This window comes from Taudactylus pleione, unplaced genomic scaffold (genome assembly GCF_031769625.1).
Source record: "Taudactylus pleione unplaced genomic scaffold, aTauple2 ptg000329l, whole genome shotgun sequence".
Taxonomy (NCBI): Eukaryota; Metazoa; Chordata; class Amphibia; order Anura; family Myobatrachidae; genus Taudactylus; species Taudactylus pleione.
The window spans coordinates 529,715-547,806 of record NW_028284730.1 but is presented as its reverse complement, the minus strand read 5'-3'; the positions used below and the strand labels follow the sequence as shown (position 1 = coordinate 547,806).

Here is an 18,092-nt window from a genome sequence, read left to right as displayed (position 1 = left end):
TAGACATATTTACCTCAACTCTGCAGACGTCTGACAGAGAAATCGGCTCCACCTTTAACGTCGGTTTATCCTCAACAATAGTCTCTACTTGAAGCAGCAGCCGGCCACAATAAGCCACACCTTCTTCCTGATATATCCACAAGAGAAATTCCAATGAATGGTAGGGAGCATAATACAAGGAAAAATGTTTCTTATTTCCAGTCTCCAATGGTGTAGCTAACTAATAACTGGAAAACACATAATGGGTAAGGGCATACTAGAGTTACTCATTCTGCAGAAACATTCATATGCCCAGTCACATATGACGAAGAAGTGTTTCCAGTGAACAACATAGGTATAAAAGACTCAGGTATGAATTAAAACTATATTAAGACTCTTTTGTTACAAATTAATGCTGTACCACAAAGTCAGTCTGTCCTACTTATTTGCATCTAGGGTTGGGATGAAGGCTCCATGACCAGGGGATGGCATCTCACTCAGACATCTCAAGGTTGGCTAACAGGAGACAGTACTAGCATGCATTATTTCCCTTTGTATGTTATGTGTATGTTCCCATTGCAAAATATGCTCCCATTACCTGTATGGTGCAGTGTTACTTCTTTCTTAAAAGTGCAATTATCTTGATCATGTGCTTTATCCTAACAATCCCTGTTATATTATAAAATCAGATCAATATTATGTTCCCATGTAAAGGGTACCTATAGGTGGGCTGTAAGCTGGAGGTAGTGGGATAGTATGGACGATAGGGTGGGATAGTAGTCGCCAGTTAACCCTGTGAAAGGTCTGTAAATTACCTAGACAAAATAGCCAAATAGCGCCCCAGCATCCAGACAGTTTTAGGGATTTAAGGCTATGCCATCTATAAGAAAAGGTGCCTGATATAATAGGCTTAAAATGACTGAATCTTCTCTTTGTTAATTGTCGCATATTTATGTCATCTATCCAGTAACTTCCATTCCTTTCTTTGGCTGATCTAAAGAATGGGCAGCAGTACATTGGGATGCCTTCTTCCCCAATTTATGAAACAAACAATAGGGAGCTGACTGAGTAATTAAATGGCACAGCTCGTTCACCCAAAAATGGAACAACCATTATGTAGTAGGGGTGTCTACATCTAGGAGGAGGAGATTGACAAAAGTTAATATTAGACTGTCTGGCCTCCCAGAGGTGAAGAATGAGACATCCCAGTAATCTGCCCTGACATAGAGCCATTCCAAGAAAACAAGATTTGCAATTGCTTCTTTCTTAACCCTCTTTAACCATGTACATCGAGATGTTCTGATCTCTCTCACCTTTCCTTGGTTGAGGCTTTGCTGATTATTTTGTGCTCTAACAAATTCATTAGAACTTCCGTAAAGAGTCAGAAAACTTGTCCCAAAGGTTGGCAGGAAGCCTCTGTTTTCTCCTGCTGAGAGGATAAAAGGAGCAAAGAAAGGAAAAAGAAAAACAGGAATACAGCTGGCCATACATCGTGTTTCAGTTGTTCAGCAGAAATGCTACAAAACTTAAAGCAAAACTCCATACTGTCACATGATTGGGCTGATTGACTGCAAACAAAGCCCAATGTGATCTAAAAGTTAGATGGGTTTCTACATGGTCAGAATAAAATGTACCCGATTAGATTTTGATCAAATTAACTTCTCATCTTGGCCTCACACACAGTTTGGGTCTAAATCTGTCTAGGGCTCGGTACACACTTGGCCGATATCAGCACAATTTGTCATATTGGCTAGTGTTTACGTACTATTGTGCGCTCCCACGGGTCGTATGCGGCGGCTTCCGGTCGGCCGTGCTGCATGGCCAACCGGAAGATATAGCATGCAATTTGGTGCCAATCGTGTAGCTTGTATGGCCAACAGGACGAACAGATGATATGTTGGTCCAATTTGGCCAATTTTGACATCATATTTTGCCAGTGATCATTGTAGTGTGTACGGGAGCAGTGATAAATCGTATACAATCAAACAAAATAATGTATCGTTCGCAATATTGCAGTGTGTACGCTCAATATCGGTTGTTCTGGTCTCAAGGGAAATTGGATGTAATATCGGTCCAATTACAAGTCGTTCAGGTTTGTACCCACCCTAAATTTGAAAATGCCCAGTTTAGTAATTACTCTATAGGACAAAAGAATTTGCAAAAGGGAAACACAATAAAATCTTTAAAAGTAAAATGAGTTACATGGTGGGAATATGAAGAGAATGACTGGGAAAGTGGAGACATATTACCAGGGAATATGCTAAGGTGAGTAACAGTAACAAATACTGCCACTACGGCCCTAACAGTGTAGAGTTTGTATATTCTCCCTGTGCTTGCGTGGGTTTTCTGCCCATGTGTTCCGGTTTTCTCCCACATTCCAAAAATTAAGAGTTATGGTATAATATACCTTTGTTAACTCTTTTACTTCGAGGTCCACAGAAGTTACCTTGGGGTATGTGGTTGGAGTGATCCAGGCACCAAACAGTTAAAAGCTTTAGCTCCCAAGATGCACTGGGTCCTCCTCCATATACACCCCGCCCCTGGCTACAGGCATTTTGTTTGTTATCAAGCCCAAAGCAGGAGAAGGAAAAAATGAGAAGGAAGGACAATTGTAGCTCAGAAACACTCTCTCTAGGAAGAGGGTATTATAGAAATACAAAAAAAAAAAGACTACCCAATAACAACAGGTGCGTTAGGGTGGGTGTCCTGGACCTCAAAGAAACAGAGTTAACAAAGGTATGTTATACCATAACTATTAATTTCTTCTTTGGGGTCCATAGGGTCCACAGAAGTTACCTTGGGGATGTCCCAAAGCAGTTCCCTTAAGGGTGGGGACGCTCCTGTTTAGTAGAAAGGAGAATCCGACGCCCAAAGGAAGCATCCTGAGAGGCAAATATATCAAATGCATAAAATTTTACAAAAGTGTGGCCGGAAGACCACATGGCTGCCTTGCACAATTGTTCAGCAAAGGCACCACAAAGAAACGCCCACGATGGTCCCACGGATCGAGTAGAATGTGTTGTCACTGTGTTTGGAACAGACAGATCAACTTGTGTACCCTTGAGAAATTGTCAAACGAAGCCAGCTAGCCAGAGTATGTTTGTTAGCTGGCCAGCCTCGCTTATGACAGCCAAACAACATAAAAAGAGAATCCGATTTCCTAAAGTAGTTGGTGCGATCCACGTAAATACGTAGGGCACATACAACATCCAGAGAAGCTTCACCCCTAGAAAGGCCTGAAGACTGGAACCACAATTTCTTCATTTACATGAAAACTGGGTACAACCCTTAGGAAGGTGTTGAAGCTTAATTTATAAGTAAATTATATTTTACATAATTCCATATTTACATGAGCTTTATAGTGAATACATCTCATGAAATTCAATATGGCCTTTGTACAGCCATTTTGCTTTGTACAAACTTAGCAATATTAAGTAAAATGAGTTGAGATGTCTAAGGACAACTCCCTATGAAAGTGTTTATCAGAAGAATTGTACAAGAGCTTGTCCATTTATGTATAATTCTGGGCTAGAGAAATATACAAACTAAATAGAGTGATACGAGAACACAATCTATTGCCAAAGAGAGAGGCCACAAGAACAAACTTTGTCTAATCTGATGAATGTTATATTTAAATATGCTTGCATAATGTGGAATAATGTAGAATGTTCTAGACGGATGATTTCAGTGGGTGTACAGTGGGCGTATTACCTGAAGATTGTAATAGAAAGATATAAAAAACCCTGTAATGAAGGAAATCATTGTTATTTGCTCCATTATAACCCTGGGGGATATGTGCTCCCAGTTAAGGGCTAGATCTATTTATTTAATTAATTAATTAATTAATAAATGACAAATTCTTAAGTGTACTGGATTGGAGTCTATATTACTTTATGCAACAATGGAACACCTGGTAAAAGTTAGTTTTAGACAAAGGTAACCCGCCCTGGTACGAAGAATAGCTCTATCCTGATGAAAAATCAAAAAGGGACAGCGACAAGAAAGAGCTGCCAAATCAGAGACCCTACGGGCAGAGGAGATAGCCAGAAGAAAAACTGTTTTCCCTGTCAACCACCTAAGGTCTACTGATTTCAGGGGTACAAATGGGGGAGCCTGTAGAGCCCTGAGAACCAGAGACAAATCCCACGGAGCTACCGGAGGGACAAAGGGAGGCTGAACCCTCAGAACACCCTGAAAAAATTTCCTAACATCAGGCAGTCGGACGATCCTTCGCTGAAACCAAAATGAGAGTGCAGATGCCTGAACCCTCAAGGTGGCCAGACGGAGACCCCAGTCTAATCCAGCCTGAAGAAAAGCAAGTACTCGAAAGATCCTAAACACTCCAGGATCATATTTTCTATGTTTACACCACTGAAAATACGAGTGCAGAACTGTAATAAATGCGGGCCAAGGAAGGTTTCTGTGCCCTAAGCATCGTCTGAATTACAGAACTAGAAAAACTCTTGGCTCTTAAGATGGAAGTTTCAAGAGCCACGCCTTCAAAGACAGACGGGGAAGGTTCGGATACAGGCAGGGACTCTGTGTTAAAATAGTATTACTGTTCCGCCCTCCTGCTTGAATTTCCTGATGACCCTTGGGAGAAGGGAAAATGGAGGAAACAGGTATGCTAGCTTGAAGAATCCAATTCACTGCTAGAGCATCCACAAATTTAGCTGAGGGATCCCTGATTCTGGACCCATACCTGGGGACCCTGTGGTTGTGGCCTGAGACCATGAGGTCTACCTCTTGTAGTCCCCACCTGTCCACAAGGCTCTAGATTACTCTCCAGAGAGCCCACTCTCCAGCGTGTATATCCTGCCAATTTAGGAAATCCGCTTCCCAGTTGAGGACTCCTGGTATGAACACTGCTGAGATTGCTGGAAGATGACATTCTGCCCAGACCAGAATGTTCGATACTTCTGCCATGGCAGCTTGACTTAGCATGCCTCCCTGATGGTTGAGGTAGGCTACTGCGGTTGCATTGTCGGACAGTACTTGGACAGGCCTGCCCTTCAGTACATCTTGTGCCTGAACAAGTGCTCTGAACACTGCATGTACTGTAGTTCCAGGATGTTTATGGACAGGAAACTTTCCCTGGTTGGCCATCTTCCCTGAAATGTGTGCCGACCTGTCACTGCTCCACATTCGCCGAGGCTGGCATCGGTAGTGAGGAGCACCCAATCTGGAATCCAGAATGGGCGACCCCTGTTCAGACGAAACGTCTGCAACCACCATGACAGGGACAGCCGCAGCTCTGGAGAAAGACGGATTGTCTGTGACTTTATTGAGTGGTACTCCCCGTTCCTGCGGGAGAGGATTAGTTATTGCAGTGGTCTGGAGTGGAACTGGGCATTGCACCGCTGAGTGAACAGACACTGACTGGTTGTGGAGAAACCTGCAAATCCACAACTGAAGTGCCACAATCTTGTCTTCTGGCAGATATATCCTCTGCTCCAGAGAATCTAAACATGTACCTAAATGCACCATCTGTTGTACTGGAAGAAGCGATGGCTGCTTCCAATTTATGATCCAGCTATGTCTGTGTAGACAGGCAATTGTCAGTCTGAGATGATGCTGCAACACCTGTGGAGATTGTGCCAATATTAGGAGATCATCCAGGTATGGCAGTATTCTGACTCCCTGGTGCCTGAGGCAGGTCGTCATTACTGCCATTATCTTGGTAAACACCCGAGGGGCTGTTGACAAACCAAAAGGCAGCGCCTGAAATTAGAAATGTTCCTGCAAAACAGCAAACCGCAGAAACCGTTGGTGGGATGGTGTAATTGGCACATGCAGATATGCATCTTGAATGTCCAAGGACACCATAAAATCCCCTGGTTCCATTGCCAACACAATTGACCGAAGGGTTTTCATACGGAACCTGGGCAACCGGATAAACGTGTTGAGACTTTTTAGATACAGAATAGGCCGGTGAGATCCATTAGGTTTTTGGATCAAAAATAGGTTGGAATAATAACCCTTTCCTAGTTGATTCACTGGAATCCGGATTATTACCCCCGACTCAAGCAGGAAATGAATGGCCTTTTAGAGGGCCAAGGCCTTTGCAGACTTCTCTGATGGAGTTGTGCAGAAGAATCTCTACGGGGGACTTCTCCAGAAAGTAAGAGCGTACCCCTGAGAGACCACCTCACAAACCCAGGCATCTGTTGCCGTGAGATGCCAGGTGTCCGAAAACTAAAGAAGTTGGCCTCATACCTTGGGATTTCCCAGGGGGAGACCGTCCCGTCAGGCCACGGGTTTATCGTCTGACCTGGAAGCCGGACGTCTGTTTGGCCAAGGTTTCTTAGATTGCGGTCTCTTACGAGAAGACTGACCCCTTGCTTTTCCTTGTGGCCGAAAGGCTTGAAAGGACGACTGCCTACAGTAGGTCTAGGAGAAGATGTTGAAGGCAGATGAGCTGCCTTGGAGGCTGCTACTATAGCTACAATCTTATCCAATTATGTGTTAAACAGAATCCCTCCCATAAACAGAAGGGATTCCAAGGCCTTCTTGGACCCTGCATCTGCTTTCCAATCCCTTAGCCATAGGGCTCTGCAAGCCACAACTGAGGCAGCTGAAGCCTTAGAGGACAGAATACCGGCTTCCAATGCTGCCTCTCCTAGATAGGAGGCAGCCTCCTTAATATAGGAGATAATTGTCAGCTGCTCTCTGGAAGCCTCTGGAAGTGTATTTTCCAGTGCCTTTGTCCATTCCTCAATGGTCTTAGAAACCCAGGCAGTAGCCATGGCCGGGCGGGTAACAGCTCCTGACAGAGAAAAGACTGACTTGAGACAGACTTCAAGTCTCCTATCTGTGGAATCCTTAAGGGAGGATGCAGATGGTATGGGCAATGTGGCGCTCCTGACCAGATGTGCCACATGTGTGTCTACCATTGGTGGAACTTCCCACTTAGTGCACTTGTCTGGTGGGATGGGGTATAAGGCTGTAACCTTCTTTGTAACATGGAATAGTCTATCTGGAGAACTCCATGCTTCTCCCATAAGTTCAGAGAGGTGCTCAGATTTGGGAAATTCAGTGATAGGAAGAAGCAGACCGCTTTCTGGTTTTAGGATGTACCGGCCTAGCTGCCTGCAGTGCTTGCTGAAATGCAGCAGAGGACGAAGTCATACACTGACCTGAGTGGGCATAAACATCCATCCAGGATGGATGCATAGGGGGCATAAACATAGTTGGTTGTAGCTGCTGAGGGTACCCCATAATAGGGGCAGGGGTAGGAGCAGATAACCGGTCTACAACCTGTGGCATGATCTGGGAAACGGAAGCCCAAGGGGGTTCCTGCCCAGGAGCTGGTATATCTGACTGATGTGGTGACTCCTTATAACAGTGACCACATAATCCATTCTGCGTGAAATCCTGAGGGAATAACCCCGCTTTACAATGTTTCACACCCACAATAACCCACACACCTGTAGCAGAGGGCTTATGAGTAGAAACAGCAGTGATAGCTATAACTGACAGTCATTCAGAATAAAGGCAGTATAACACACAGCAGATTTCACCAGTCACATGCAATGCAAATAATATGCAAAATATATATATATGCAGTAAGCTCTTAGTCAACTATGAACAGCACACAAGGTTAAGTTGGATATGGAGCTTTGTATAACCTGGCCACCTAAGGAGAGGTATACAGGGAGACTGACCAAACCTCCTGAGATTGCAGCCACCAAGAGCACCTGAAAGTGGTCTCTGGCTGTCTCATATACAGGGAGGCTGGGCAGGGCAACCCAGACGTGGGAAACCCCGCATCTGGACCAGTGTCTGGGTAGGAAAAATTCTTATGTTATTATAACTTTGTTTCATGTATATTAATAAATGTGCCCTATGATAATTGTGCTGTACAGAAGCGGATTATTCCTAGGGGTATGGTCCATGAGTTTCTGTTTAGGTAAAGGCCATTTTAACTATATCCTGTTCTAAGCACTAATCTGAAGTAACAGGACGATCTGCACTAGATGTTTTTCTTTTTTCTTTTGCATGTTGAGGTCTAAAAACAAATTATACTTCACCATTCCTTGAAGAAGAAAAAAATCAAGGAAAAGACATTACTGATATGTTTACTGATATCACTTGATTCTGTTTATAATGGGCGCTAGGGTGTGATACCTACCTTTTTTTTGTCTACATAATTTTACGTATAAACTGTAATATTTTTATTTTTTTAAACAACACTAATTTTCTCCCCCTCTTCCTTTAATGGACCACATGCATTGCTTGGCAAACAATAGAATCTGATCTGTTATTACAGATCAGTATATCTTTCTTTGCTTGATTATACTGCCTTAACTTACTGCGATTAATGTGCAGCCTTTTAAAAGGTTAAATAGCCATCCTTATGCTGTGCTGGGGATACTGACAGTTAATAGGGAGGGGTGAAGGTGACAGTGACGGACCTGCAACAAGCACGGGCTTGGGTAATTAGTATCCGCTCCCTCCTCCTCACACCACTTAACCCTGGGTATTGAAAGTGGTGTGAGGAGCCTGGCACTTTAAGAAAACTGAACAGTTTGAAGCTTGGCCCCTCCCCCTCCATACCCCTGCAGCATAAACTGTCAGTTATTTATACTAAAGTCCAAAAAGTCAGAAGTGAAACAAAGGAGAGAGAGAGAGAGAGAGAGAGAGAAAGGAGCAAATATACAACACAGTAGGAGTCCCTAATGGGACTTAGCAACTAGAACTAACAAAACTGAAATTAACATGGAGGGACCGAAAATGAAATAAGCGTTGAGAGGGCGTCCAATGTCCCCCATGAATTCAGAGAAAGGGATTTAACAATAAGTGCAAAAATCCAGCTTTCTCATTCATTCATGGTGGACACTGGAACATTCCAAAGCTGTTCTTCAAGGGTTGGAGCGCGCTAACACAGTGCGAAGTACCTTATGTCTAAAGCTACGACTAAAGCTGGAACCAAACATATCAAATTTTATCAAATGTAGCAAATAACAGACGAAAAGGTGGCTGCTCTGCACAACCAATCAGTGGAAGCACCATGCCTTGCTGCCTAGAAAGCCCCCATCGAGCGAGTGGAATGCACTGTTAATTAAGGCGGCACTGGCTCGCCTGAAGCGATTTAGGCTTGATGAATCACAGTTGCAATCAAGTGAGTGATGGTTTGCTTAGTAAATGGCAAACCTCATTAAAGCCAGATACCTTAATTCAGGGTGTTGACACAGACCTTGAGAGAGAAGGCCTGGTTGTATTGGAAGGCGCAAAGTTGGGGACTACAGCATTCCTAAAATGTTGGAGTACCATGCCCTCCTGGGACAATCCAGGGCCATGAGGACAATTGTGACCTTTACCCATTTTACCCTTTTCAGAACTTTCGGTAACACTGCTAAAGATGGGAGTACGTAAATTAGACAAAAATTCTAAGGTGCTACTTGGGCATCTACCAAAATAGCAGCCAGATCCCTTGTTCTGGAGCAGTATTGTGTAACTCTGTGGTTGTGCCGAGACGCCATCATGTTGATTTCCTGCATTCCCCACTGATCTACTAGGAGTTGGTATACATCCGGGTAAAGAGACCATTCTCCTGGGAGCAGATCCTGCCTGATCAGGAAAATCTGCTTCACAATTTTTATCTGCAATTGCCTTGAGTGGAACCTGAAAGGAACTGCCTCGAAAGCAGACCCCATCTTTCCCAGGACAAAGATATTTTGTCTGATAATTAATTGAACCATGGCCTGCAGAGACTGATTTTTTCTCAAGAGAGATAAACCCTCTGGGAGTAGGTATTGAAAATCATGTTCAAGAACACCCATCTCGGAGATGGTACAAGGTTGGATTTCTTGAAATTACTAATACATCTGAGAGAAGGTAGAACCTCCCTTGTCAACCAGACATGAGAAAGGTATACCTGTGGAGACCGAGCCTCCAAGAAAAGGTCATCCAAGTATGAGCTGATGGTCACTCCGAGTGACTAAAGGTGAGCCATCATGACTGACAAAACCTTAGTGATCACTGGCAGAGCAGAAGCAAGTCCAAAGGAAAACACACAAAATTGATAAAGATTGAGGTTCATACATCAGTATAAGGAGGTAAGTGTCTCCTACTTCATACCCTGAATGACTGATCACAGGTACTCAATCTTGAAAGTCTGCATAGCGATATGATGGCTTCGGGACTTGAAATGTAGTATAGGGCGGAAGAACACATCTAATTTCTGGACAACAAAAAGATATGAAACATTACATTTGCAGAACCGGAGAGATGACTGCGCTATCGGTTAAAATCCATTCTGCATTCAGCAAAGCATGACTCTTGATTCAGCCTGAAGGAAGCCCAGCGGTAAAAACAGGGGGGGGGTAATTGGGATAAAAGAATCTAGTTTGTAACCCATTGAAACGACATCCCTCACCCAAGCGTCATTAACTGCAGCCAACCAACGATCCTTGAAAAAATCAGAGTTATGGTAGACTTATCTTTTCTTCGAGGTCCATAGGGTCCACCGGGATAATATGGGGAATATTATGGTTGGAGACCAGGCACCAAACAGTTAAAGCTTCAGCTCACAGTATACCTCAGGGTCCTCCTCCACATATACCCCGCCCATAGCCATAGGACTTCAGTTTAGTTAACAAGCCTCAAGGCAGGGGAAGGAAAGAGGAGAAGAGCAATCGTACACCAGAAACACTCTTACACAAGATGAGGGAATCTATGACCAAAAGAAAAAATTACCCATGCAGCCAGGTGCATCAGGGTGGGTGCCCTGTGGACCCTATGGACCTAGAAGAAAAGGAGTTATCTAGGTAAGTCTACCATAACTCTGATTTTCTTCTTCAGGGTCCATAGGGATCCACAGGAATACCATGGGGATGTCCCAAAGCAGTGGGGGTGGGGGGCGCCCCCGAGCAGAAAGCAGAACTCATCGCCCAAAGGAATCATCCTGAGAGGCAAAAGTATCAAAGGCATTGAACCTAAGAAAAGTGTGGACAGAAGACGACCAGGCTGCCTTGCACAATTGTTCAGCAGAGGCACCACTACTAAATGCCCATGATGGCCCTACAGACCGAGTAGAATGTGCTGTCACCATGCTTGGAACAGGGAGATCAGCCTGTGAGTACACCTGAGAGATAGTCATGACAAGCCATCTCGCCAGAGTCTGCTTATTAGCTGGCCATCCTCGTTTGTGAAAGCCATATAATACAAAAAGAGCATCTGATTTTCTAACAGAGGCCCTCATTCAGAGCCGTACGCTCTGAGCAGAGCGCACGCTCTGCATGAGGGCCGGGCTCCATTTTCGTGGAGCGTCCTCCTGGACGCTCGTATAGCTGTGGGTCACCACCCACAGGCTATACGAGCGTGCATTTTGATGGCCGCGATGGTCGTGACCATCGCGACCATCGAAATTGCGAGCCGGAGCCTGCGGTTGAGGTTTTCAACCGCAAGCTCCGGAGTGATTTTGGCTCTATCAGAGCCAAAATCACTCCCACTGACATCACTAGTGATGTCAGTGGGCCGGCTTCTGACGGGAGGCGTTCCCGTGGGAACGCCCCCGTCAGGGAGGCACGCCCCCGGCACGCCCACCAAAGGGGGCGTGCTGTCAATCAACATTGACAGCACGCCCCCTTTGATCGGACACAACGAGCGAAGGAAAGTCCTTCGCTCGTCGTGTCTGGCGCATGCGCACGACGGAGCTCCCTCCGTCGTGCGCATGCTCAGTGCAGACCATCGAACCACTTGCGAGCGGACAGCCGCTCGCGAGTGGGTCTGAATCAGGCCCAGAGTTTGTATGCTCCACATAGATATGGAGAGCACGAACTACATCCAGGGAGGCTTCACCTATAGAAAGATCTGGAGCCTGAAAAGCTGGAATAACAATTTCTTCATTCACATGAAAACGGAACACTACCTTAGGAAGGTAATCCTCCCTTGCTGCCAAATCAGAGACTCTGTGAGCAGAAGAGATATCGAGAAGAAAAAGTATCTTCGCTGTCAACCACTTCAAATCTACAGAATCTAGAGGTTCAAATGGGTGAGCTTGTAGCCCCTTAAGAATCAAAGAAAACCCCACGATGATACCGGTGGAACAAAAGGAGGCTGAATTCACAGAACTCCTTGGAAAAAAATTCTAACATCTGGTAATGAGGCAATCTTCCTCTGGAACCAGACTGATAGTGCAGAAACTTGCACTCTCAAAGTAGCCAGGCGGAGACTACGGTCTAAACCTACCTGGAGAAAAGCCAGTATCCAGGAAATCCTAAACACCTTAGGATCATACTTTCTGTGTGAACACCACTGACCAAACTCTGTAATAGATGCAGACAGAGGCAGGCTTCCGTGCCCTAACATTCGTTTGAATTACAGAATTGGAAAAACCTTTTGCTCTTAGGATGGAAGATTCAAGAGCCAAGCCGTCAAAGCCAAACGACGTAAGCCCGGATGCTGGCAGGAGCCATGCGTTAGCAGGTCCTGCCATAGAGAAAGAGGATACGGACTGTCTATTGACAGATTCTGTATGTCGGTGAAACAATGACATCTGGGCCAAGCCAGAGCCACCAGTATTACTGTTCTGCCTTCCTGCTTGAATTTCCTGAGAACTCTAGGGAGGAGGGAGCTTGAAGTCCAATCTTACTGCCAGTGCGTCCACGAAGGCTGCTGATGGGTCTCTGGACCTGGACCCGTAACTGGGACCTTGTGGTTGAGACGTGACGCCATGAGATCTACTGTATCTTTGGTAGACCCCATTTGTTTACCAGGAGCTGAAACACTTCCGGATGGAGAGACCACTCTCCGGCGTGTATGTCCTGGCAACGTAGGAAGTCTGCTTCCCAATTGAGTACTCCTGGTATGACTATTGCCGAGATGGCCGCAAGATGACGTTCTGCCCAAATTAGAACCCTTGTCACTTCTTTCATGGCTGCGTAACTTCTTGTGCCAACCTGATGATTGAGGTAGGCCACTGTTGCATTGTCGGACTGGATCTGGACCGGCTTGCCCTGGAGCAGGTCCTGCGCCCTGACAAGTGCTTTGTATACTGCTTGCAGTTCCAGAAGGTTTATGGGCAGAAGACTTTCCTGATTTGTCCATCTTCCCTGAAAGATGTAATGACCTGTCACTGCTCCCCATCCATAAAGACTGGCATCTGTGGTGAGAAGCACCCAATTTGGAATCCAGAATGGGCGCCCTTTGTTCAGATGATCCTTTCTCAGCCACCACAGGAGGGATTGACAAACTTCTGGAGTAAGAAGGATCCTCTGGGTCCTTATTAGATGATACTGTCCAGCCTGGAATGGAACTGAGCATACCCCACCATGTCGAAGGTGGATACCATTGATCCCAGGACCTGTATTGCTAACAGAATGCATACCCTTTGCTTGCATAGCAGTTTGCGTATTCACAACGATAGGGCCACAATCTTGTCCTCTGGCAGAAACACTGTCTGTGCCCGAGAATCCAGAAGAGCTCCCAGATGTACCATTTGCTGTGTTGGAGAAAGTGATGATTTCTTCCAATTGATAATCCGGCTCTGCTTTTGTAAGCAGGCTATGGTCAGTTGAAAATGGTTTTGTAAAACATCCGGTGTCTGTGCCAATATCAGAAGGTCGTCCAGATATGGCAGAATTCTGACTCCCTGGCGCCTGAGATAGGCCGTCATGACTGCCAATATTTTGGTAAATACCCAGGGAGCCGTAGATAGGCCAAAGGGTAGAGCCTGAAATTGGTAATATTGCTGAAGGTCAGCAAACCGTAAAAATTGCTGGTGAGATGGTTTAATAGGAAAATGCAGATATGCATCCTGAATGTCCAGGGAAACCATGTAATCCCCCGGCTCCATTGCCAAAATAACTGATCGGAGAGTTTCCATATGAAACTTGGGTACATGGATAAACCTGTTGAGGGTATTTGGATTTAGTATAGGGCGATAAACCCCATTCGATTTCTGAACCAGAAATAGATTGGAATAATAATCTCTTCCTTGTTACGACACAGGAAACGGGATTATTACCCCCGCCTGCAGCAGGGAGCGAATGGCTTTCTGAAGGGCCAAAGCCTTGATAACATCTGCTGGAGGATCTGTGCAAAAAAACTTCTGGGGAGGATGCCTCCTGCAAGTGAGGGCATACCCCTGAGAGACCACTTCTCAGACCCAGGCATCTGTTGTTTGACGCCAACAATCCGCAAACTGAAGATTTCGGCCTCCCACCCTGGAATCCACCTGGAGGAGGCCCGCCCCATCAGGTAGAAGGTTTGTCGTCCTGCTTAGAAGCTGGACGTCTTGCCGGGCCAGACCTCTTACTTTGTCGCTTTGATATTCTGCAAAAACTAGATGTCTTAGAGGAAGGCTGTTCCCTTGCTCGTCCCTGAGAACGGAAGGACTGAAAAGAAACCTGCCTCAACTTTATAGTCGTCGTAGATGGCAGACCTGCTGACTTAAAGCCGCCAGAGTAGCTATTATTTTATCCAACTCTGCTCCAAAAAGTACTTAGAAGCATAGAAAGGTAAAACTTCCAGCGCCTTCTTTGATCCTGTATCAGCTTTTCAGGATCTTAACCAAAGGGCCCTGAGTGCCACTACTGAAGCTGCTGATGCTTTAGAAGCTAAAATTCCAGCATCTACAGCAGTTCCTCCCAGATAGGAAGCTGTTTCCCGTAAATGGGAGATATACATCATCTTTTCTCTGGTAGCATTTGGTAGAGAATTTTCCAATGCTCCCAATCATTCTTCAACAGCATTGGCTACCCAGGCTCCAGCCATAGCTGCAGGGGCGTTTCTAGAGAGGAGGGGGCCCAGTTGCAGTCTCCATCACGGGCCCCCTCCTCTCCATCCGGCAGCGCAATGAGCGGTGAGCAGCCAGTGCCGCACTTATAGACTCTGGGCACTAGAGTGTGCCCAGAGCCTATAGCGCATGCGCAGGTCACCAGGAAAATGGCCGCACCGTTTTTCCAGCCATTTTTACAGCGCAAACACCGGCGCCTACGTGGGACTCCGGAGAGGTAAGTATAATATGGGTGCAGGGTGTGCGAACCCAGGGACCCGTGTGCACTGCACACCCTGCACCCATTATAAATACGCCCCTGCATAGCTGGACAAATAACAGCTCCAGATGATGAAAATATTGTTTTTAGACATGCTTCAATCTTCTTATCCGTGGAATCCTTCAGGGAAGATGCTGACAGAATAGGCAATGTAGCATTTTTTATAAAATGGAATGATGAACCGCGCTAAGGTGACAATAATGGTTATAAATAGTATATCCAATTACGTTGATCTATCTAGAGATCATCCCCAAAGTATCAATATATATCAACATGCATCTTATAATTCAGTATACTTATATAATAAATAAAAGTATGACTGTATACGGCTTGGATTGAGAAAAACAAATAATCATTTATTGCTGCATATTAAAACATAAAATTACGTATAATGCATTGAATAAATATTCATAGGAAAATGTATAAATATGAAAATAGACCGAAGAGAAATTCCAATGAAAAAGAATTCCTGGATTGTGTCCTGTTAAAAAGTTATAATCCAAATGGCAATCAATAATAGATAATATAGTCATTGGCCTCAAATAGTAGGATCCGGAATAATGTCCAGCTCTGAGAATAATTTTAGGCCATACATGATTTACATGAAACAAGCACAGAGGGCTGCCCCTCCTGTATCCCTTTATCTTTTGACATGTTCAATAAAGGCAATAATTGCAATGTTATCTTAATGAATGTGAAGTACTCAGAGAAAAATCTATACCTCAAGAGGATGGAGATAAAAAACAGTGATAGTTATAACTCACAGACAGAAATAAAAGACACTGTCAATACAACAGCTAGCAAACAGTCACATACAATTACAATCTACTCTAAATCAACTACACAAACACAAAGGAATGGTAGGATGTAGAGCACTAGGAGAGGGAGAGGTATACAGGGAGAAACCCTCCTGAGACCAACAGCTACAGGGTGCACTGAGCGTGGACCGTGAGCATCTCATACACACTTGGATGGTAGGCGATGCAACCCAAACGTGCAAAACCCTTCATAGGGACTGCGTCTGGGTCGGGGGAGAGGCTGCCGGGGTAGAGCCTACCTCCCTTAAGCTGCGTTAACCAGCCGGGGAAGCTGGCCTCGTGGCAGCAGAAGCATCTGCTGCCGATCCCCGGCGTCAGATGACACGGCCTCGGTGGTGTAGTGAGGACACGGACAATCCTGGGCCCTGACTGCAGTGGCTTCTGGTGCGTCTCTGACACCAGAAGCAAGGACTGCCGCGCACGATTCCCTGTGAGCGAAGAATCGCCTTACCTGACATCTCTGTGCATCCGGTTGCAGTCCGGGTCGCAGCATTGCTGCTAGCAAGCACAGCCGCGACTCGCCAGCCCAGTTACTGGTGTTGCGGCCCGAAGGACGTAGATGGAGTCACAGTACATGCGTCTCAATTCAGACACTTAGTACTGCCAACCCAAAAACATAAAAATAAAATAAAAGCTTAGGACTGCCTGAGCAGTCCCGTTACAAAGGTGTGTCTTCATCCTGCCGCACCAAACGAACACCTGAAGTCTTATGGCTAGGGGCGGGGTATATATGGAGGAGGACCGAGGCATCCTTGGAGCTGAAGCTTTAACTGTTTGGTGCCTGGTGTCCAACCATAATATACCCATGGTATCCCTGTGGATCCCCATGAACCCTGAAGAAGGAATATATCAGATGGTTTCCCACCACCGAATCTCCTATGAGGGAAGAGATCCCATCAAGCTGAAGGCTTTTCGCCCTGCATGGCCTCAGGGTATCGAACATCCCCATCCAGCTTATCTCTGGCTCTGCATAATTTGAAAAAGGAGGAGGCATCGCTAGACATCACATGTGATTGTTGTCTCCCTAATGGACAAAAAGAAAGTTCTTGATAACGGGGTGTCGATGGCAAAAAGGAGCTCATACTCTCAGTATCCTGAGCAATTATTTTGTATAACTGTGGACCAAACAAGACATTTGGAATTGGCAAGCCAAGAACAGAGTCAAAGGGGCGTGGCCTAGCTGCTGAACATGGAGGAAGCAGGAGACAGGAGCTCCTGCTTTTAAAGCACAAATATAGTGCAATTTGGCTCCCTTTTGGGGATTTTATGCAGCAGCCCTTTGCCCTTACATCTGCCTGTACCTCCGGACGTGGAGTGGTGTCCCTGGACTGCACCCCGACGCTCCCGCTTGTGAGACCTACTGCCTGCACAGAAGCCACGGCCTAAATTTGCGGGACTCCCCGGTGGTCTCATACGCGGCGCTTTCCGCGACCTAGCGGCGGATCTCAAGCGGGGCCATCTCCCTTCCCTGCCCGCCGAGTGGCCTACCCGGGTATGACATCGGTGCTTCCCCGCACTGCTCCGGGGCTGGCTGCTCACCTCTCTGTTGGGAGCCTTCCTGTTGCTCCTCCGTTGGCGGCCGCCATTTTGGAGGACGGATTCCGGCTCTGTGAGCGCTGCTCCCCGCATCCCTCTCTGCTATACCCGCGGTGAGTGACCTGTCAGCTGGCCTGGGGTCTATGCTCTCCCTCCTTTGCTGGGCTGGGTGTCTGAGTGCAGAGTAGGAACTCATAGCTCCTGAGGCATTTATAACATACTCTCTTCACTGACCACAGCTAATTTGGAACATTCATTTGTTTTTTGCTCTCTCAACTCTGCGCCCTCTGTTTTACATTTGACTCTCCATCCTGTTACCACCTTGCTGTGAATAACCAACAATACTCTTTATTTATTTTTTTTTTCTATTCTCCATATTTGCTATACATGGCTATGAGTGTATGTCATTTCTAATGGTCTCCAACAGTATCATTCTACTGCCATTGTGTGGCTAATGTGATATATTGCTTCAAAAGGAATTTCCTATACTCCAATATCCCCTCATGGAAGTGATAATTTTCTAATGTGAATATTTTCTCACCACCACCGCAACTACATAGCATATCCCCATTTTTCCTGAGATAACTTATAAGCTATTTTTTAAATTGGTCATATATCCAGTAAACAAGGGGCCTAAGAAGGCTCCTAAACCAGCTAAAGGTATCCCTCCGGTGAGTTTTTTCAAGACTGCATCTGCGAACACCCCACTGCCAAAGGACTCCGTACAATCTCCACGACTGCGAATGTCACAAGATAAATC

The 18,092-nt window shown here is 45.6% G+C and overlaps 1 protein-coding gene across 1 annotated transcript in view; it reads right to left on the bottom strand.

The window, feature by feature from the left end:
- FER1L5 (fer-1 like family member 5) overlaps positions 1-18,092 on the bottom strand; it is a 308,173-nt gene that overhangs the window by 163,275 nt on the left and 126,806 nt on the right. Inside the window, exons 18-19 of the mRNA XM_088443273.1 lie at positions 1,293-1,408; positions 14-127 (exon numbers count right to left, since the gene is read on the bottom strand). Of these exons, the coding sequence (XP_088299399.1) occupies positions 14-127; positions 1,293-1,408 (230 nt within the window). The remainder of the gene's footprint in view (positions 1-13; positions 128-1,292; positions 1,409-18,092) is intronic.